This window comes from Pangasianodon hypophthalmus, chromosome 10 (assembly GCF_027358585.1).
Source record: "Pangasianodon hypophthalmus isolate fPanHyp1 chromosome 10, fPanHyp1.pri, whole genome shotgun sequence".
NCBI lineage: Eukaryota > Metazoa > Chordata > Actinopteri > Siluriformes > Pangasiidae > Pangasianodon > Pangasianodon hypophthalmus.
Window position 1 is genome coordinate 2,997,954 of NC_069719.1, and position 22,797 is coordinate 3,020,750.

Below are 22,797 nucleotides of genomic sequence, written 5' to 3' on the forward strand. Positions count from 1 at the left end.
TAATGCTGTAGCAGGTTCTAGGGCTGGGCAATACGACCAAATAATACTGATATCCTGATAAATTTGATCACAATATAATTTTTATTTATATTGTGATATCTTTTTCATTTTTGTAAAATAGAAAAAGTAAAATTACATACCCTGGAACCAGTTTATCTGATGATAAATTTTGTAATTTTTTTTAATTTTTATTATTAGAATTTATTCAATTTCTAATAGTTTATTATTATTATTTATTTATTTATTTTATCATTTTCCATTTACAGCAATTTATCTTTATGGACATTGTAGACATAAAAGTTTTAAATTTTTTTAATAAAACTGTTTTTAAATAATATTTCATCAAAAAAATTTAAAACTTTTATGTCTACAATGTCATGAATGATGTATATCTTGTAAAGAATGTCTTCTCGTATCGTGATATGATATTTTTGACGTATCGCTCACTCCTGCTGGCTTCATGCCGTGTTTCCTCTGAGCACCAAACAAACGAAAAAGCTGGAACCCTTCTGTCCAAACTAAAAAGCTCTAAACTTACAGTTCTGTCACGTGTTTTTCTGTGTAGTTTGTACTTTGATTGGATAATGTGTGGAAATGCCTACACACTAATCTGTGTTTTGTTAACAGGAAGTAATCTGTTATAGTGATGTATTCTTCTCAACCACTCTTGCTGTAAAACCAAAGATCAGACCATCAGATCAGTTTTAAACTTCTGCACAGCACCTTGAAGTTGTGGTGTAAAGTCACAGCCTTGGCAAATAGTGACAGATCAAAGAGGTAATGAAGGCACTGACTACAGCTAACGCTAATCCAAACTCTCCACATGGGGGATGTGCTGTGTCTGAAGCTTCCCGTGACCTTTGACCTCAAGTTTCCCTCCTGTTGGTCTTTCAGTAATTACAGGGCACAGTGCAGCGGCTGCAGGATCACACAGGACTGAACTGGACCCACTAATAAACACCAGGATAAACCAGCGAGACTGAACACACAGCCTGAGGACTGTGAGAGAGGTCAGAGGTCAAGGGATAGAAGGTAGGAATGATCGACGGGCATAAATAACATTTACGCAATAAACATGAATATAAACTGAATAAATCTGCCCCTTCCAAATACTTTAGACTTTTTTTTTTTAAATCCCAACATCAAAACTGTTACTGCAAAATAATAATTAATAACGCTACACACTCCATCTTTACGCCATCTCATTTCTCGACTGTAGAATATTAAATAGAACAGCAGAGAGAAAGAGAGAGAGAAAGAGAGAGACAGACCAGAGAGAAAGAGACCAGAGACAGAAAGAAAGAGACCAGAGAGAGAGAGGGAGAGAGAGAGACAGAGAGAGAGATTACCCTAAAGAAGAATGAAGTTGACACAAGTAACATTCAATGCGTGCATATGCGTGTGTGTGTGTGTGTGTGTGTCACTGAATTAGAGAGTATGATGGAGACTGAAAGTGTGTATGTTGTGTTTCTGACAGACTCCGTTTTTCTCTCTCTGTTGTGTGTGTTGGCCATTGAAGTGTGTGTGTGTGAGAGAGAGATTGTCTCTGACAGAGTCTGTTTTGCTCTTTCTGTAGTTAGTGTGTGTGTGTGTGTGTGTGTGTGTGTTAGAAAGAGAATGACTACCCCAAAGAAAAATGAAGCTGAAATGAGTAACACTGTGTGTGTGAGCATGTTTGAGAGAGAGCGTGTGTGTGTAGTTTTTTGTCTAATTTGTGTGCGTCTTAGTCATTGAGGTAAAAAGAGTGTGAGACTATGTTTTGTGTGTGTGTGTGTGTGTGTGTGTGTGAGATTGAGAGAATGGCTATCCAAAAGAAAGAAAATTTATTATTATCTTTTTCCTTTCTTTTGTTTCCTGCAGCAGAAAGATGAAACATTCTCTCTTCATTCAGCGATAAACTGAACACCTGCAGTTCACACAAACACACAAACACACATACACACACACACACACACACACACACACACACGGTCTGTAGCTAGCTGTATCACACTAGCCTGGTGCTATCAATGAAACCATGGCAACCATCAGTAAAGTAAAAATAGAAACATTTAGCTTTGGAAACTAATGGATCAGAAGTTAAGGGTCAGAGGTCACATGCTAATTTGTGTAGGAAAGAAGCAGTAAAGTGTGTGATGCATATCAGCGCTGGAAATTTCCTCTAATGAATATTCAGAATCAGACCTCTACTTAACACTGTGTGTGTGTGTGTGTGTGTGTGTGTGTGTGTTAGTTATCGCTCTCCTCCACTCTCATTACCAAAGATGGAAACCTGTTAAACCCCTTATAGGCTGTTTACAATCTTTACCTCCCAGTCTATCTCTCTCTCTCTCTCTCTCTGTCCATCCTTGTCTCTCTTTCTATCTTTCCGTCTTTCCCTACTGGTCTTCCCCCAGTCTGTCTTATTTTCTCTGTCTGTCTCTTCTTTGTCTCTCTCTTCCTGTCTCTGCCTCTTTATGTCTATCTGTCTCTCTCTTTCTGTTTCTGTCTGTCTCTCTCAGTCTTTCTGTCTGTCTCCCCTCTCTCCCTCTTTCTCTATCTCTCTATATCTGTCTCTCTCTCTCTCTCTCTCTCTCTCTCTCTGTCCATCCATCTCTCTCTGTGTCCCTCTCTCCCGGTCTCTCCTTCTGTCTGTCTGTCTGTCTGTCTGTCTCTCCTTTGCTGCCCTTCTCAATCTCCCTCTTTTTCTGTCTCCCTCCGTGTCTCTCCCTGCTTACAGCTTTATCTCTGACTGGTACAAAGCACTGACACTGGAGACTCCTTCCATAAATATTCAATAAATGTCTCCTTACAGAAAACTTCACCATATTAATGATTTTTAGAACCCTGTGTATATGGAGCCTTCACTGTACAAGTCCCTGTGGACAAGCTGTTACTATAGAAACGATAACGTGCTAGAAGGAGTGCATTAATATAAACTAAATAATCAACGCCTTCTGACCAATCAGAATGCAGGATTCAACAGCGCTGTGGTATAAGGTACAGTGTAAATTTCCCCTTCTGTAAATTCCGGTTAATTTTTGTTCGTTGTTTTTCTCACCATCAGGAGGAGGCGGAGGAAAGTCTTCCTGCTCCATGCTAGATTATTTCTTCACACACTCGACTGGATCCACAAGGGCTCTCACACACACACCTGGAAGAGAGGGAAGGGAAATAAGATACAGGTGAAGGCGTGCGCACACACACACACACACACACACAATTTTCAGCAACATGGAGACAAAAAAGGAAGCAAACTATACAGTAATGTAAAAAAAAAAAAAAAAAAAAGTCAACACTGACTAATCCAGAAAAGCTGAATTTCTCTTTCTTTAAATAACCCAATGCATTATGGGTATTATAGGTGACACTATGCACTGTGGTTTTGTAGGAAAGCACTTCACAGTTAAACTCTTTTATACAAAAATCACTTATATTGTAAATATAATAAAATGTAAAGTATAAACATAATAAAATGTCAAATCTCTTTATGCATAAACATTTCCATTTCCATAAATACACTTCTTTTCCAAAGCCATTTCCAATCTTTGCCGTTTGTTATAGGATCTGATATCCGATATGTTTTCTCCGATATCTGATCCACCATTTTGTTGCCGGTATCGGCCCGATACTGACACCGGCTATCGGATCAGCGCCATCTTTTTTCCCCAAACAGTTTTACAAATGATTATAAAATGGTATGTTCTCAGACTTTAATGATTTTTTTTTCTTTTATAAACAATTAAAGATTTGTGTCTTTACAGAAAACTATTAATAAGCAGAAATACATCAGGACAAATCGTGTCAAGTAAGAATGAAAAGTTTTATAGTGTTTTAACATCAAATCACATATTTTTCTTACATCAGCCCTAAACTCTGGAACAGCATTCAGAGGATATTGTGCTCTTTAAATGTCTTTAAATCCAGTTTAAAAACTAACTGTGATTGTGATAAACTAAACTTACTGAGTTTTCTGAACACCTCTAGATTGTGTTACTAATTATGAACTATTATTTTTAAATGTTGTTTTTTTTTTAAAATTGTTGTTCCAGTATCTTTTACCGTTTATCTTCCCTTTGATTCTGTTTTGCTTTATTTTTTATATTCATTTATTCTTATTCTTGTTTTCTTATTCTTGTTTCATTATTATTGCCTAATAGTGAATATTATTATTATTATTATTATTATTATTATTATAAATTGTCATTAAGAAAATCGGTGTACATTTTAATCATCTTAAAACATTAAACATTCACACTAAAACAGAAACAATTGTGTTAGATTGCATAATGATGTGTTTTTTTATTCTCTGAATCATACATACAGTATTAAACTTTTATAAATTCATTAAAAAGCCTTTTATATTGTTTTATATATATATACACACACACACACAAATTAAAATTAAACCTGTTACATTAAATTTGCTACAGATGATTAAATGCCTAATTTGTATTTGAAATTAAAAAAATAGAAATCATGAAGCAGGCACTAACACGTACTGCTATAGTTTGTATAATGTAAATCATTTAATGGAAATAAATGCACATTTAATTGAATGTTCAGATGCAGCTCACGTTTAAACTCGTGCATGTAAATGGGCTGATTTGAGATTTTCTCTCTGTGGGAAAGCTTGTAACAGATAAACAGAGCAGGGGGTTATGGGTAACGGAGAAGGTCATTGATATCACCCTCACTGATCTCACTGATGTGCTGCATTCATTCTGGCCTGGAAACAGAACGTTTCCAACATAAAACATCATGTTTTTCAGTAAAATAAGTAAGAGGTACCGGTACAGGGATGTCCACTCTCCACGGCTCTATATTTTCTTTTCTTTTCTTTTTTTTTTATATTTTAAATTAAATCTCTATCAGCAGCTATATGGTAAAATGTAGACATCAGAATATCCAGAGATCTGACATTTAACACAAAGTCTTTCGCACAAACTGGAAACTAATTTATTAATAAATCATTTGCACGAGCATTTACACAAGAAATGTGGTACTTATGTAAATGGAGTTAGTTCGGACAAATGATTGATCGGCTTCAGATCGTATAATAATTATTGATGAGTTACTGTGATTTCATATACAGATTACAGTCAAGTTTAAAATCACTTGTTTATTTCAATTACACACCGATTTAATGCACATTTTCAGTTGTTTCATGTTAATGATATCAATGAAACGGATTCCAAAATATTTAAGACAAATAAGACTAGCCATTCTACTAGGACAAAAGTAATGGCACTCTGTGTGCGTGTCTATGGTAGCTGATGCGCTGCGGTGGCTGAGCTGCGTTACTGTAATATTTACCACAATGCAGTAATTTTTTTCTGTTTATTCACCGTTTTGTCATTTTCAGCTCTCTGTACGTTTTTGCACTTGGTAATTAGAACTGATTGGCATTTATGAACATACACATGTGAGTACAAAGAAAATCAGCGAAATTTTTGTACATGTAGTGGGATTTCTTAGTTCACTTTGGACTACGGAAACACTTACACACAAGTTTACTAAAAGAGTGATAAATGAGGCTCATTGTTTGGTAAAGGACTCAGACTTTTGGGTCGTACTGTATATCCGAGAGAGAAGGGGGAGAAAGAGAGACAGAGACAGAGAGAGAGAGAAAGAGAGAGAGAATAATGCTCTACACTAATTCTGCCCTCACCCCTTTCGAGGCATTCAGACAGACAGAAAGGCATTCTCTCTCACAGACACGCACACATGCACACATACACACACACACACACAGTAGTAGGTGAGAGGAACTGTGATGTCATTCTACAGAACAGAAGCTTCCTTGTTACAGTGGCTCCACAACACAAGGTCACGGGGTCAACAGAAGCGGAGACAGCGTCACACTCGTCCCCACAGTCCTCACACGAGTCAATACACTCCTAGTACATGCAGCACATGCGCGCACGCGCACACACACACACACACACACACACACACAAACACACACACACACACACTCTAATGAATTAATTACACACAGAGAACAGGACTCTGTGTTGTGATGGCATTCATTCAAATATGAAACAACAAAACTTTCATGTAACTGATGGACATAAAACTGAATAAAGAAAAAGGTTAATAGTCGATATATAAAATATGATAAAGTGCCCCCTAGGGTGCCCCTGTGGTGTATAAAATACGATAAACTGCCCTCTAATGAGATGTAGTACCATATAGGCTTCCCTACATGCAGGAAAAACAAGATGCAGTACCCTATAGGCTTCCCTACATGCAGGAAAAATGAGATGCAGTACCCTATAGGCTTCCCTACATGCAAGAAAAATGAGATGCAGTACCCTATAGGCTTCCCTACATGCAGGAAATGTGAGATGCAGTACCCTATAGGCTTCCATACATGCAGGAAAAATGAGATGAAGTAAACTTTGGGGGTTTTATGTTAGAAAAAATGTTCCCTTTTGGGTAGAAAAATATTAATATTGGGACAGAGACACAGTTTTGGTAATTTTGCCTCTGTACACCACCACAGTGGATTTGAAATGAAGCAGTCAAGATGTGACTGAAGCGTAGACTTTCTGCTTTAATTCAAGGGGTTTAACAAAAATATTGCATTAACCGTTTAGGAATTACAGCCATTTTTTACAGAGTTCCTCCATTTTCACAGGCTCAAAGGTAATGGGACAATTGACTGATAAGCAGTTTCATGGCCAGCTGTGGGCTGTTTCCTCCTTATATCATGATAAATTAAGGAGATAAAAGGTCTGGAGCTGATTCCAAGTGTTGAATTTGCATTTGGTAGCTGTTCATGGGAACTCTCAATATGCCGTCCAAAGAGGTGTTGATGCAAGTGAAGGAGGCCATCATTAGGCTGAAAAACCAAAACAGACCTATCAGAGAGATAGCAGAAACTTTAGGAGTGACCAAATCAGCAATTTGGTACATTCTTAAAAAGAAGGAATGCACTGGCGAGCTCAGCAACACCAAAAGGCCTGGGAGACCACAGAAAGCAACTAAAGTGGATGATTGCAGAATTCTTTTCTTATTGAAGAACAACCCCTTCACAACATCTAGCCAAGTCAGGAACACTCTGGAGGAGGTAGGCCTATCATTGTCAAAGTCTACAATCAAGAGCCACCTTAATGAATGTAAATACAGACGGTTTACCTCAAGATGCAAACCGCTGATAACACTCAAGAACAAAAAGGCCAGATTAGACTTTGCTAAAAAACCTCTAAAAAAAGTCTGACCAGTTCTGATGCAAGATTAACTTGTACCAGAATGATGGGAAGAGAAAAGTATCGAGAAGGAAAGGAAGGGCTCATGATCCAAAGCATACCACATCATCCGTCAAACATGTGGAGGCAGTGTTATGGCATGGGCATGTTTGGCTGCCAATGGAACTGGGTCACTGGGGTTTATTGATAATGTGACTGTTGATAGAAGTAGCAGGATGAATTCTGAAGTGTACAGAGCTATACTTTCTGCTCAGATTCAGTCAAATGCTGCAAAACTGATAGGACAGCGCTTCACAGTACAGATGGATAACAACCCAAAACATACTGTGAAAGCAGCCCAAGAGCTTGGAAATTAAATGTTCTTAAATGGCCGAGTCAGTCACCTGACCTCAACCCAACTGAGCTGCTTTTCACTTACTGAAGACAAATCTGAAGGCAGAAAGACCCACAAACAAGCAGCAACTGAAGATGGCTGCAGTAAAGACCTGGCAAATCATCTCAAGGGAGGAAACTCAGCATTTGGTGATGTCCATGGGGTCCAGACTTCAGGTAGTCATTGACTGCAAAGGATTTACCTCCAAGTAATAAAAATAATCCTAATATTTATGATTATATTAGTTTGTCCCATTACTTTTGAGCCTGTGAAAATGGAGGAACTCTGTAAAAAATGGCTGTAATTCCTAAACGGTTAATGCAATATTTTTGTTAAACCCCTTGAATTAAAGCAGAAAGTCTACGCTTCAGTCACATCTTGACTGCTTCATTTCAAATCCACTGTGGTGGTGTACAGAGGCAAAATTACCAAAACTGTGTCACTGTCCCAATATTTATGGACCTGACTGTAATACCTTCCAGGTGCCCATATTTTCCACCCACTGCGTGTAGGAGGTGTAGTTCATTTTTTCGCCCCTACCCCAAGACAGCCTGTGTCTGTCCTCAAATTCCCTTCATTCTTAACCATACATAGGTGTAACCATTCAGAGGTGTAACCATTCACTCATTACCCGCTTATTCTCTGCAACTCCTCACCTCCATTCTCAGCTGCGCTTGACCACGCCATCGCTGCCACAACTTCATATCACACATGGCAGAAGAGTAACGAACATCTTGTCACAACTTTTCAACTGAAGGCTGACAAGTTCTACATACAAGTCTACATACGAGTTTTTGTTAGAAAATCCAGATTTAACATGTGCGGTGTGGACTGAACAGACAGTTGCTATGTGACGCTCAGGTGTGACATTTAGTTAATGTTGCTCCAATGTGAAAATACTACAAATCGCTTCATTTTTGTCTCGTAACTTTGCTTGGGCAGGATGAAATAAGGCAGCAGATCTCGAGTTGATATACACATGTGATATATAACATTCCTAAACAGCTATTTTTGCTCACTTGACTGTAAAATGTAGACCACTGAGTCTGGGAGGGGTAAACAAAAACCCCAAACGATCTGAGATGTAGACCAACAGGAACAGGGAAATAAAGAAAATGAGGTGTGGGAGAAAGAGAGAGAGACAGAGAGAGAGAGAGAGAAAGAAAGAGAGAGCTGCTCATTTCGTCTACAGGCTCTTTGAAGCCTCTCCACTCTGCTGCGGTGGGTCCGAACCACACTGAGCACCAGAGTGATTTGGGACACGACCAGCGGCACTAAGCCTTAAATGTGGCTTAGCAAAGAAATAAAAATAAGACTGATGCAAGTCTTAAGTGCAGCACACAGCGAGGGTGAGGGGAATGTGAGTAAATACAGTGTGTAAATCCCTTACAGTAACAGCTCAAACATTTACACACTGATGTAAATAATGTGTGTGTGTGTGTGTGTATACGCAGTCCTGTGCATGATGGTGTAGGATTCAGCGTGTTATTCTTAGCACTGCGCTACGGGGTTAGCAGTGTCTCTCATTCCAGCACTCCTCATTTTAACCTCATCAGTTCATGACCAGGATTCCAACCATCGCTTAACAAATCTTATTTGCCAAAGATGACTTTTTTATTTCTTTTTATCCGTTTATAGTTACAGAACATCCGCAATACAAGTTCCTGTCATTTACTTACATTACAGCAGTTAAAAACTGTCACGCCTTCACTTTCTCTTTCTGTAATAAACACAGCTTGTTACAAAAAGCGTAAAAACCATCTTTCCTAAAGATGTCGGAAAACACTTACAGCTTTACCTCTGACACTGGAGACTCCTTCCATAAAACTGTGCAAACATACATTATGTGTAGTTCGTTAATAAATACAAAATGTAATCTGTGGCAAATCTGCTGTGGTGTAAGAGGACCAAAACACTTCAGGTTGTGCTGTTATAGAAAAATAATCAACTTCAGAGTGTTAACACTGCTTCAACACACCACTCTGTTGTTGATTATTTTCCTATAACATCGCAACACGAGTGTTTTATTCCTTATTTAGCTCAGCTTCCTAAGCATCATAGCCTTTGCTTCTTCAGCAGGCTAAATTAGCACCGCAGGATTTCTAGCTGTAAGACAGAAAGATAGATAGATAGAAGAGAAAAACCAAACCAACCAAAACAAATACAAAGCAGACATCACAGATAGCGGTTATTTCTGCTTGCTGCTTGTAAGTGGGCTGTGTGCAAACCTTGGCGTGTCCCTCTCTTTCACACACACTTTGACCAGAGTTTTATATTATATTCATTATCCTCAGGTTTAATTTCCTGTTCCATCCTCTTCACTTCCTGTTTTTCACAATAACACACCACCCAGAGTGCCTATCAAACATGGCTGACTTCTTCCACACACTTCAGATGTTCCTCAGACCGTGCTGTTTTGTCTCCTGCTTTACAGATCCTCTGAGATAGGGAGGATCATGATGACACACACACACACACACACACACACACACACACACACACACACGCTACAGAAGGAAACTCACTGATGACAGAGTTGCATGGCGTGTCATAACAAGCTGCTGAAGACGAACACAGAAGCTAAAAGGCAGAGAGAAGGAAACACTTATTTACGGATTGCCGTTAATGCCAACAATTTGTTTTGGTGCGTTCAAAACGCCGAGCGATTCAGCGACACACAAATAAACACTGTTTTCAGTTTTCAACGCAACCCCGTTTTCCATATACCTTGTTTTTAAACTTTGTGGGATATACCACAGCTGTCTCTCCGTTCAAGCTGTCTCTCTCTCTCTCTCTGTCTCTGATGAACTCTCCACCTCACTTAAAGGGATAGTTCACCCAAAAATGAAAATTCTGTCATCAATTCCTCATACTCATGTCGTTCCAAACCCATAAGACTTTCATTCATCTTCGGAACACAAATGAGGATATTTTTAATAAAACTCGGGAGATTTCTGTCCCTCCATTGACAGTCTGTGAACCAAAACTTTCAAACTCCAAAAAGTTCATGAAGTCATCGTAAAGTAATCCATGTGACTCCAGGGGTTTAATCCCAGTTTTATGAAGCGATACGAATGCTCTGTGTGCACAAAAAAACTAAAATGAAGTATTTATTCACAACATGTCTTCACTTCCACCTACATCTCCGACGTGCGTTCACTAGAGAACCACGATGCATGCGTGTTGTGTTGACGCGAGAGCGGACGTTCTCACGATACAACCGGACCTGTCTATCTGCCTCTGCTGATAATGTTTTCTATCTCTCTCTCTGCTGAAGCTGTCACCCATCTGTCTGTCTGTCTGTCTGTCTGTCTGTCTGTCTGTCTGTCTGTCTGTCTGTCTCTCTGCTAAACCTATCTCCTCTCTCTCTGCTAAACCTGTCTCTCTGCTAAACCTGTCTCCTGTCTCTCTGCTTATGCCTGTCTCCTGTCTCTCTGCTTATGCCTGTCTCCTGTCTCTCTGCTTATGCCTGTCTCTCTGCTAAACCTGTCTGCTGTCTCTTTGCTAAACTTGTCTCATGTCTCTCTGCTTATGCCTGTCTCTCTGCTTATGCCTGTCTCTCTGCTTATGCCTGTCTCTCTCTATAACCCATTTCCTGTCTCTCTGCTAAAGCTGTCTCCACGGTCTCTGCCCATAACCATGTCCTGTCTTTCTGCACATTCCAATCTGTCTACTGAAGCTGTCTCTCCTGTCTCTCTGCCCTTGTTTCTCTACAGCTGTGTGTCTCTCTGCCGAGCGGGTCTCCTGTCTCGCTGCCGGGCGGGTCTCCTGTCTCTCTGCCGAGCGGGTCTCCTGTCTCTCTGCCGAGCGGGTCTCCTGTCTCTCTGCCGAGCGGGTCTCCTGTCTCTCTGCTGTACTGTACTTGCTGTGCCATGACCCCAGAGTCAATAACAGCTCAGTGGGAGTGAATACGATGACAAAGCGCTTTAGAAGAGACAGTGAGCTCATGCATACTAATCTCCCCTTCTCACTCTCTATGTCTGTCTTTCTGTCTGTCTGTCTGTCTCTCTCTCATTGTCTTTCTCTCTCTTTCACAAAGACTTTTTCCTCCCTCCCCATGTCTTTCTCCCAACACTGCACAGATATCATGAGCTTCGTGTTTCTTCTGTATTCTTTAGTCTCCAGTCGATATCTACAGCGAGACAGTCTTCTCTCAGTCTTCTCTCAGTCTTCTCTCAGTCTTCTCTCAGTCTTCTCTCAGTCTTCTCTCAGTCTTCTCTCAGTCTTCTCTCAGTCTTCTCTCAGTCTTCTCTCAGTCTTCTCTCTCACTTTTTCCCTCTCCTCAGATATTTCAGCTATCCAGTACACTGGACTATATTAATGAGTGTTCTATGAACTCATCAGTAGAAATCAGAGCAATAAAGCTGCAATAATGTCTCTTCAAATGTTCCAATACGTAAACAACATTTGTGAATGTGACACTATACTTAACTTTATAAACACTCTGTAGACAGACAGACAGGTATGCAGACAGACAGGCAAACAGACAGACAGATCTTCCTCCAAAGTGCTGAATAATCTCCAAAACACCTACTGACATACTGGAGAGGTTTCATACATATCAGACAGACAGACAGACCAACAGACAGACAGACAGACAGACTGGTCTAGAGACACAACAGGACAACAGACAGACAAGTGGACAAACAAACCTGTAGACAGACAGACTGATAGACAGGTGGGCAGACAACAAGACAGACAGTCTGACAGTCACAGACAGACAGGCAGGCAGACAGACAGACAGGCAGACAGGTAGACAGACACGCTGGTAAGCCAACAGGCAGAGAGACAAGCTGATGAGCAAACAGATAGACAGACAGTCTGACAGAGTCACAGACAGACAGGCAGGTAGGCAGGCAGACAGACAGACAGGCAGACAGGCAGACACGCAGGCAGGTAGACAGACAGGCTGGTAAGCCAACAGGCAGAGAGACAAGCTGATGAGCAAACAGATAGACAGATAGACAGGCAGAACAAACTGACAAGCAGACAGTCAGAGAGATGGAGAGAGAGGTAGACAGACCAAATAATATGCAGACCAACCAACAGACAGACAGACAGACAGAGAGACAGATGAAGAGAGAAGGAAGAAGGACAGACAGAAACAGACAGACAGACATCTCTGTTTCTAAAAAATCAGATGGAGTGCATTAAAACTGGTATTATTGACAAAATTTCCAGCTGGTCATGACCTGTCTTTCTCTCTCTCTCTCTCTCTCTCTCTCTCTCTCTCTCTCTCACACACACACATACATACACACACACACACACACACACACACACACAAAAGCCGTTATCATCATCTCTGATATAAACCCCAGTGCTGATTTATAGACTGCAATAAGGAACATGGCTTTTAAATACAATTCATTATTTACTGATATGTTTAAAATCCCTCCATCATGTCAGGGTGTGTGTGTGTGTGTGTGTGTTGGGGATTAGTCAGCACTCATACAGAAAGATTTTTCTAGAACAGACGATGTCGGTCAGGGCCTGGCAATAATAACTGTAATTACATGGGGTGTGGAAAATTAAATAAAGTGTTCTCTTTAAAAAGTTCTGAGGCACGAGAAACTGCACCAGTGTACAGTGACATCATTAATCAACATGCACTGTACACCGTGTGTGTGTGTGTGTGTGTGTGTGTGTGGGAGCAACTTGACCATCCTTGTTTCATGGAAGTTAATGACATTAAATGTACACTATAATAGTTACATTCAATGTAACTATAAATGGATAAAAAGCACGGCCTATTCACCACATCGTTTGCATAAACACCATCAAATAACAGTCCACTACTGACGTGTCCCAAATCACACACCCTATTCACTACATAGGCTGAATAAACACCATCATCCGGTCACTGTGGATGTGTTGGAAACCACACAACTTATTCACTATGAAGATCACATAAATACTATCATCAGGTCACACGTCCCAAATCACACACCCTATTCACTGTGTAGGTCACTCAAACACCATCAAGCAACAGTTCATCTTCAGGTCACTGTGGACATGCTCCAATCCACCTTATTCACTACGTAGGTTGCATAAACACCATCACTAATGTCTCATCATCGTCAGGTCATTGTGGACATGTCCCAAATCACACACACACATTAACTGATTCTGCTACTGGCTTGAAAATAGCTATATTCATTTTAAAAAGGCTGCACTGACTATATAGTGGAGTTTAGCAGTGAGTTCAGCGTGGTTTAGGATGCAGCCCTCCACAGCTATCTGCTTGGATTGTGTGTGTGTGTGTGTGTGTGTGTGTGTGTGTGAGTAAATGTGAGTGTGAGGAGTGTGTGAGTATGAGGAGTGTGTGTGAGAAGTGTGTGAATGTGAGTGTGAGGTGTGTGTGTGTGTGTAGTGTGTGTGTGGAGTGCTTGTGTGCCATGCTTTTTATCCATTTACGTGAGTGTGAGGTGTGTGTGTGACGAGTGTGACGAGTGTGAGGTGTGTGTGAGAAGTGTGAGGAGTGTGAGGAGTGTGTGTGTATGTGTGGAGTTTATGTGTGGAGTGTGTGAATGTGAGCGTGAGGAGTGTGTGTGTGTGTGTTTGTGTGTGTGTGTGTAGTGTGTGTGTGGAGTGCTTGTGTGGAGTGTGTGAACGTGAGTGTGAGGTGTGTGTGTGACGAGTGTGAGGTGTGTGTGAGAAGTGTGAGGAGTGTGAGGAGTGTGTGTGTATGTGTGGAGTTTATGTGTGGAGTGTGTGAATGTGAGCGTGAGGAGTGTGAGGTGTGTGTGAAGAGTATAAGGAGTGTGTGTGAGGAATGTGAGTATGTGAGAAGTGCGTGTGTGTGTGTGTGTGTGTGTGTGTGTGTGTGAGGAGTGTGTGTGAGGAGTGTGTGGAGAGTGAGGAGTGTGTGGAGTGTGTGTGTATGTGTGGAGTGTGTGAATGTGAGCGTGAGGAGTGTGAGGTGTGTGTGTGTGAAGAGTATAAGGAGTGTGTGTGAGGAATGTGAGTATGTGAGAAGTGCGTGTGTGTGAGGAGTGTGTGAGGAGTGTGTGTGAGGAGTGTGTGGAGAGTGAGGAGTGTGTGGAGTGTGTGAATGTGAGCGTGAGGAGTGTGAGGTGTGTGTGAAGAGTATAAGGAGTGTGTGTGAGGAATGTGAGTATGTGAGAAGTGCGTGAGTGTGTGAGGAGTGTGTGAGGAGTGTGTGTGTATGAGGAGTGTGTGGAGAGTGTGTGTGTGTGTTTGAGGCGTGTGTGTGAACAGTGTGAGGAGAGTGTGTAACAGAGCGGTGTGTATGGAGTGTTGTGGGCGGAGTCACTCCAGCTAGGGTGGATATTTGTTAAACAAATGAGTGAGAGCCGAGATCTCTCCCTGTACTGATGCAAAGCCACACACACACACACACACACGCACACACACACACACACACACACACCTTTTTGCCCTCATCTTCATGGTCTAGCCGAGTTCCTACCCTGATTCCGGAGAGCGAACGCTGGAGAGCGAACGCTGGAGAGCGGAGTCATGTAGGAAGCGTGAGGGTTGAGATGAACATTCCTGAAATTCCTCACAGCGCTCCATGACTGAGGGATTTAATTTGGGCCCGAATGACTTTCCAAAGAAAAAAACGAGAATCAGCTTCTGTTTCTACTGAAGTACGCAAACACAAACACATCAAACTCCTTCCGATTTCAGTTTTTCTATCATGACAGTTGCTCATTAGGCTGCTGTTCTTTTTTTTTCAGAAAAACTGCTGGCCAGAGGCAGAACAAGCGAGTCATGTGACACTGTAACCATAACAACGCTCTTATCAGTCTAATCTAATGGTCTAGTAATATCTGGGAAGCCAGTTTGTTCACAGTGGCGTTCTGAGGGAAACGTATCGCACCCAATTCCAATCACCGCATGTTTCTGGAAGGCGGGAGGAAACCGGAGAACGTGGATGAAACCCACACGGACACGGGGAGAACGTGTGAACCTCTGCACCGACAGGAACCCGAGCTCGGGATCACACCGGGAACGCCGGAGCTGCGAGGTGACAGCGCTAAGATCAGTGCTGATGACGAGATTGTTTACATTCACTGTAGCTTCAGATTCAGAAACTCACGAGAATCTGAGCTGCTGAACGTCCCAAAAACACACACCTTCTTTTCTTTCACTTTATATTTTAACACTGTTGCAATATTAGTGATATTTTTAATTTTTTTAATCATATTCTGCTCATATTCACTCACTAACACCACTAATGTTTCCCTCGTTTCCCAACTCGAAACCTGATTTGCTGGAAAAAAAAAAGGTTTCTTCTGGCTGTTAGAATTCGTTTCAACTGCAATGTCACGCAAATCAGATTTAGATTAAATTCAATCTTTCATGGGAAAAACTACTTAGCCATAATGTGTGAATATTTATTTTCTTAATTCATTTCAAAGTTTGTATAGAATCTTTAAAATGTCTCAGCAATCAAACATCTAGTTCTTGAGCTAAAACCGATGAAAGACTGAAATATGTTGTGACTAGACATTTTGTACACCTATTGTTTATTCTTGTTATTTTTCATACGGCTCATTTATGTTGCTAATTGTCTTTTATGATTGATTTTTTTTTTTTTTTTTTTGCAGATTACAACTTTATAAGCACTCCACAGTGACATTTAAAACATAAAAGCATATTCTGAAGAGTCCAAAAGCATATTGCGCACAAAGAACATCCCGATATAATACATAAATATTGTATTTATTATTATTATTATTATTGGAAATAATTAATACAAAATAAAAAGCTAGAAATTGAAGAACGTCAGACTGAAGTCCAAAAGCACATTAAAGGTGAAGTATAAAGTCAGTGTGTGTGTGTGTGTGTGTGTGTGTGTGTGTGTGTTCTCAGAAAGCAAGTAAACAGCCTTAATACTTACACATGTAAGGAATAACACACTCCGTGTCACGCTGTTATGGGAAAATAATCAATGACGGGGTGCTGAGTAACTTTTCATTCACTAATAAATACAAAAAAAAATAAAAAATACACTGAATAATCGCTGGAGATTTCTCTCGTATGTAAATCAACAAACACATCTACATGATCTGTGGATTTAAAAAAATAAATAAATTTAATAATAAATAAATAAATGTGCGAGTGTTTCACAGCATCATGTCCAGACTGATATTCCAAATATTTTCATACGGTGTGTATCCCTGCACGCAGCCTCTCTACACATTAAATATATAAAATATCATTATTATACATCAAATTTTTTAGGGTTCATTCACTAATAAACATAAACACTGGAAAAAATTACTGTCATAATTACATTAAATTAAAAAAAAGCACAACAAATACTAAAAAAAGGGAAAAAGAGAAAGGAAACAGGAGTGATAATCAGGCTTAATCTGAGTTCATCTGAGTTTATCATTTTAGAGGATTGTTTTAATACTTTATTACGCTGTCACATGAACTGGATTATTACATCACCAACTTATTGTTAGAACTATCCTATTATTATTATTATTATTATTATTATCATTATTCAAAAATATCACTGTAACAATTTACAAACTATATATTGTTCAATTCCTACATACAGCTTTTCTGGACATGAAAAAAAAGGTTGATAATTAAATAATTAACAGAAGATTTTAATTAGAAAAACTACTAAAATGATGAAATTATTGGAATAATTAATAATTAGAGGGGATTAATTCACTAATAAATAAGTAAAATACATTGAATAATTGCTGTAGTTTTTTTTTTTTTAATAAAATGCCTAACAAACACTACAACATGATCTGTGGAATATAAACAAACAAACAAACAAACAAACATATGGAAGAGAGCAGGTTTGATAACCAGCCACAGTAAAATGTCCAGACACTTCACTTCATTTATATTTCTAGATTATTTTAATTCTAAGTGACACTGTCATAATAACTAATATTATTAAATATTATTTAAGCTGAAATGACTGAAGTAACAGTTAGATTATTTTATTTTTTTAACAGTTTAATCACTGCATGTGTTACTTTGGTTAAAAAGTACAACACTGTAGGATTCTTACAGCTGCATGACACAATTCCCAAATATTAATCCCGGCTTAAATATCCACTTTGCCACGTCTAAGAGTTTCCCAAATTCACCAAACAGCAATATTATGATATTATATTAACATTAAATCACTGCTGTTTATTTCTAAGGAAAGTATTGGGCATGTCTACATGCAGGTTTCCTAAACAGTAACCTTTAAATCTGTTGATTTTGCTCAGGAAATAATCAGAAAAGCATCAGGACTGGATCTGCACCAGTTTACACCCACTCCATATCCCAACTCCTCCACCACCTTTGGGAAGTTTTTAAAGGAATTTCAGGAAAACATGCACTTCTCCATGTTACTCACCATCATCCGAGAGTTTTCAGATGAATAAAGTGTTTTAAAAGTTCCTCGGGACACTGTGGGAAGCGGAAACACGCTCACTGTGCAGTTTATCAGCTGGAGGAATTCCCACTTTTCCCCATTTTCTAAAACACTGCCACTTTTCCGCAGCTTTTTCTCCCACACTCCAGGTCCCGCCCCCTGCCGCGCGCCTATTGGCGGAGACGTCAGAGCGCGCGGCTTGCGATTGGTCGAAACGCACCTCGATCACATTCCTCCGGCGCCTCGGGGCGGATGAAACGCGCACGTTCCAGCGAGTACCACGTGACCTGTGAGGTGGCGCTCCCAAAGCTGAGCTCAATCCCAGTGGCTTCCTGCTCCCTTATTAGTGCCCTAGACAGCCTAGTGGGTGAAGTAATGACTATGTAGTGCACTTTATTTCCAACAAGACACCATCTGATACAACTTTTAGTCAAATCTGAACCTGAAATAAAGAATGAAGCACTAAATATCTCACTCCCTCTTATTCAAGTGCACTACTGTATATAGGATGTGACCTAATGGCTCCTGGACACTACATAGTACACTATATCATTCCTGCACACTATGTAGTCAAATAAAGCTCCACAGAAATCCAAACTAAACACTTCTAAACTCACTGTAGTGCAGATCCCTAGGCCTATTTCTTATACATGTGCACTACATAGGGCATGAAATAAAGGTTGCACCCTAAGTAGTGCCTTCTATGTCCAGGAGAAAGCCATTATTTATTAAACCTTCAGAGTAAATCCAGAGACATTAAATTAATACCTGAACATCATAAACATCATATAAGGGCTGAATGCCAAATACTACTACGCACTACTCCCTATGTAGGTGCACTATCTAGGGGATGACCTAATGACGGCTGCCCCAAATAAGAGTTGTGTGTTAAAAAAGTTTTGACTAGAAAATCAATGTTGAGAAATTTGCCTTAAATAAACTGCAGTAACAACAACAACAACAACAACAACAACAACAACAATGACAACATCATTTTAAAAATGATAAACAAGTTTATTTATAAAGCACCTTTTGAACATTTAAATACAGTTCAAGGTGCTTTTAAGAAAAAAAAAACATGCAAATAAAAACCAGAATAAGGGACGACGCAAAAAAAAAAAAAAAAAAAAAAAAAGAAAGAAAAAGTAAATAAAGCGATAAAGCAAGTAAATAAAAATGTATTTAATTTTTTTTAAAAAAAGAAATAATTCTAAAAATCTGTTTTAAAAAAATAAGCCCAGGATAAATAAATAATTAAGATGAAATAGTGAGAAGTGATGGTGTAAAGCCGGGAATTGTAGCTCGCAGGAAAAGAAAAAAAAACATTAAATATGTAACACAAATTAAATGATACAAAATTAAATAAATAATTGCTCATGTAAAATGTCGAATAACACAGCAAATATAAATCTAAAACTAGACAAAAGCTGGAGGAAAAAGCTTCCTTTTTAATATTTTTCCTGTTTATAAAAAACTCAACTGCAGTTTATTTTTTCAGTGGATTTGAAATCCCCTGTGTAACTAGAAGAAGAAGAAGAAGGAGAAGAAGAAATGCACTATATAAAAGAAATAAACTCTTCTAGTGCACTTTGTTTATTTTTTAAATGAGGAGTTCTCTGAGGGATCTAGTACTAAACTTTAGGATTTGGGATCTCTAATTTCCTTAAGACAAAAAATATAAATAAATAAATAAATAAATAAATAAATTTTCTCTGCATGCTCCAGAGTGCATTAAGTGTCTAATAGAGTGAAAGAGAGATTTGGGATACAGCCCTCCAACACTTCTTTAGAGCAATAAAAATGGCCAAAAAGAAAGAAAAAAAGAAAGAAAGAAAGAAAAGGACCTCAGGCTGTAGTGTAGGGAATTCCGAATCTTTTCCGTGAGTCGACTCAGCTCATAAGAATCGACTCTTTAGAATCTCAAACGGCTCATTGCCATTTTCCTCCTAAACCCCATGAACCAAAAGAATTCAGCTTTTATTGTGAATTGCTCAATTTTTTTTATGGAATCCATTTTTTTTCCTTTGCGATGATTGAAACAATATTAAACTCTGTATTGTTTTTGTTATAAAAACTAATTAAATAAATAAATCTATTTACAGAAATAAAATAAAAACTAAAATATGTTATTGTTTTTGTATTTCTTAGTTATCCAGCCTTGTACAATAAGAGAGTCAGATGGAGTGTATTAAAAAAATAATAATAAATAAAGTGAGACATACTTTTAGCACTGTTTCTCCTTTAATGCACCGCAGAACTGGAGTTTTTAGTTATTTTACTTATTTATATATTTATTACCAAAATCTACTCATTGTTATTTCTATTGTCCTGAGTTCTCTCTCTCTCTCTCTCTCTCACACACACACACACACACAGAGAGAGAGAGAGAGAGAGAGAAAGAGAAAGAGAGAGGGAGAGAGTATTTCAGTTCAGTCCTCTGCTGCCCTCTAGTGGGCAAACATGAACCAGCACTTACATTTTATTTATTTGTTTATTTATTTATTTGTTTGTTTGTTATTCTGTTTAGAGAACTCGGAGGAAATCCACACGGACACATGGAGAACATGCGAAACCTGAACTCAGGATCGAAGCGGGGAGCCTGGAGCCAGTGCTCCTGTGATAGGCTCTGGATTCAGAGTGGCCCTGAAGGATAAATAAAAACAAATAATTAAGATATTAAATAAGTAAATACTAAATAATAACACTTAATGTTACAAGCAGTTGTGTTCATGGGTGACAGTTTTTCTGTGATGCATTCGGTCATGCCAGTAAAGCTTACTGAATTGAATTGAAATAAGACACTGAGCCTTTTTTTTTTTTTATCAAGCTGGATATGAACGGATTTATTCATAAATCCTTCATACAAGCGTTTACAGCAGAAATTTGGTATTCATATCCTACTTGTGCTCCTCAGTGTGTGTAAAGTTACGCATAAGAAGACTAACTAATATAAATCTCAACTTGATTGACTTCAAATCATATCATCTGCGAGGATTGCTGCACTTTTATATCTGGAATATACTGTGGAGGGTAAATTATTTTTATCAAGTTTACAGCGTTTAGCAGACGCCCTTATTCAGAGTGGCTTATAGAAGAGCTTTGGAGTCTCGATTAAAAACACATCCTCATGCTAGTTCAGTAGGTCAGGGACTAAGAACACCATCAAGAACATTCTGGGTGAATCAGTCCTTTAATATTACTGGTATTAAGGATATAAAAAATAATGAAAGCGAGCCAACACAAACCCGAACATTAAGACAAATGAAACTAATCATTCAATTATGAGAATAGAAATAGAAGTGTATAAACGGAGGATGGGCCGGTCTGCACAGAGCCGTAAGCCGTAAACAAACACCTCAGCTGACTTAGCGCTCGCTTATTATTATTTAGATTATATATTATCCTTTCAGACTTTACCCAGCCATTGATTGCTCATTTTGTGCTCCCAGCTGTCTGTGCACTTTACCTTTTATGGAGCATTGTGGGCGTCACTACATGCAAATGAGCTGTGTCAGGAACACGCTTTGGACTTTAAGGGTGATCAACATACACACGTGAGAATGAAGAAAATCAGCCTTTCTGAAATTTTTTTAATCCAGCAAACAATTTTAGTTCAGTTTGACTTACGCAAACATTTACACAAACTTTACTGAAATACAAATAAATGAGGCCCAGTGTTACAAAATGTTAACTATATAATCTAGCTAGCTCGACTTTGATAAAGTTGTTGATGGTGCTTTAATAAGGATGATGTCAGACAGGAAACCACCACCACGACACACAGTGTCACCACACAAGTGTGAAGAAACACAGCGTAAAACAACGTAATGTTTTACTGTAATAAGATCATAATACAGTGAGTAAACCATTACCATGTCACACGCCTCATTCTGGCACATTCCGCATTCGGAGTATTGAATATTAACCTGCTCACAGGCTTCATTATGCAGAAAGGCCACAGTCTAGAGCAACAAAATATCTCCCCTAATGCATCCTGGATTCAATCAGAGCAACAAAACAGAAAAAAAAAAAAAACAGCACAGTAATGGCGGAGAGAGTGTGTGTGTGTGTGACAGCTGCGTGAGTCACACAGCCTACACATCATCACTACTGAACAAAACATCTTTCACAACGGAGTGGTTTATAAAGGCGAATGAAACACGAGTGCAGTCTGTGAATCAGAACATAAAAGCTTATTAATGTGCTTAAATAACACGGGAGAAAGGTTTCATCAGTGCACAATGAGTCCAGCGTGATCGACTAGTACACATTTTTGCATTTGGAAATACTTTTTATGCAAAGGATTACAATTCAAGCAGAGACGTGAACAGCTGAAGGTAAAAGTTTGATGAAAAAAATTTTTTTGGTTCTCCAAAGACTACGTACTATTTTTTAACTTTTCCCATTAGCCTTGAACCTCCAAAAACGGAGAGAAAAAAAAAAAACAAAACAAAAAGCTAACGTTTTGGCTGATCGGTTGGAATACTGTATAAACTTTTTCCTTTACTGGATTTGTTCAGGGGCCCAGTCTTGCCTCTTGGGGATTTGAATCAGCAGCCAGTCCCATTTTGGTAAAATGCTGATTGTTAATTATTTATCTGGATAATATATAATTTGTGATTGTATTTTAGGGTTACCGTGTGATGCATAAGTATTCACCCCCCACACATTGCAGAGGTACAACCTGGAAGTGAAATGGAATTAACTGGGATGTCATCACTCACAAACCCACATGTAATATTAAAGTTTGAATAAAGTTTGTGTGTGTTTGTGTTTGGGGGGTGGAGGGTGTAAAGGGGGACACTGAAGGGTGGTGGAGGTAGCATCATATTTAGCTGCACCCTTGAGAAACACCTAAATTAGTTTTG

General features: G+C 39.0%; 1 protein-coding gene across 4 annotated transcripts in view; it reads right to left on the reverse strand.

Annotated features, from left to right (window-relative positions):
- The window catches only part of arhgef10 (Rho guanine nucleotide exchange factor (GEF) 10), an 85,626-nt gene extending 67,565 nt beyond the window's left edge, over window positions 1-18,061 (reverse strand). For 2 of the 4 annotated variants that reach the window (XM_026944188.3, XM_026944187.3), the window contains exons 1-2: window positions 17,912-18,061; window positions 3,041-3,133 (exon numbers count right to left, since the gene is read on the reverse strand). In XM_026944188.3, the coding sequence (XP_026799989.3) occupies window positions 3,041-3,077 (37 nt within the window). In that variant the 5' untranslated portion in view covers window positions 3,078-3,133; window positions 17,912-18,061. Of the gene's footprint in view, window positions 1-3,040; window positions 3,134-10,091; window positions 10,147-10,293; window positions 11,350-16,435; window positions 16,517-17,911 lie in introns of those variants that run through there. The other 2 variants (XM_034308149.2, XM_053237477.1) reach the window with 2 other exon arrangements.
- Between the last annotated feature and the right edge of the window lie 4,736 nt (window positions 18,062-22,797).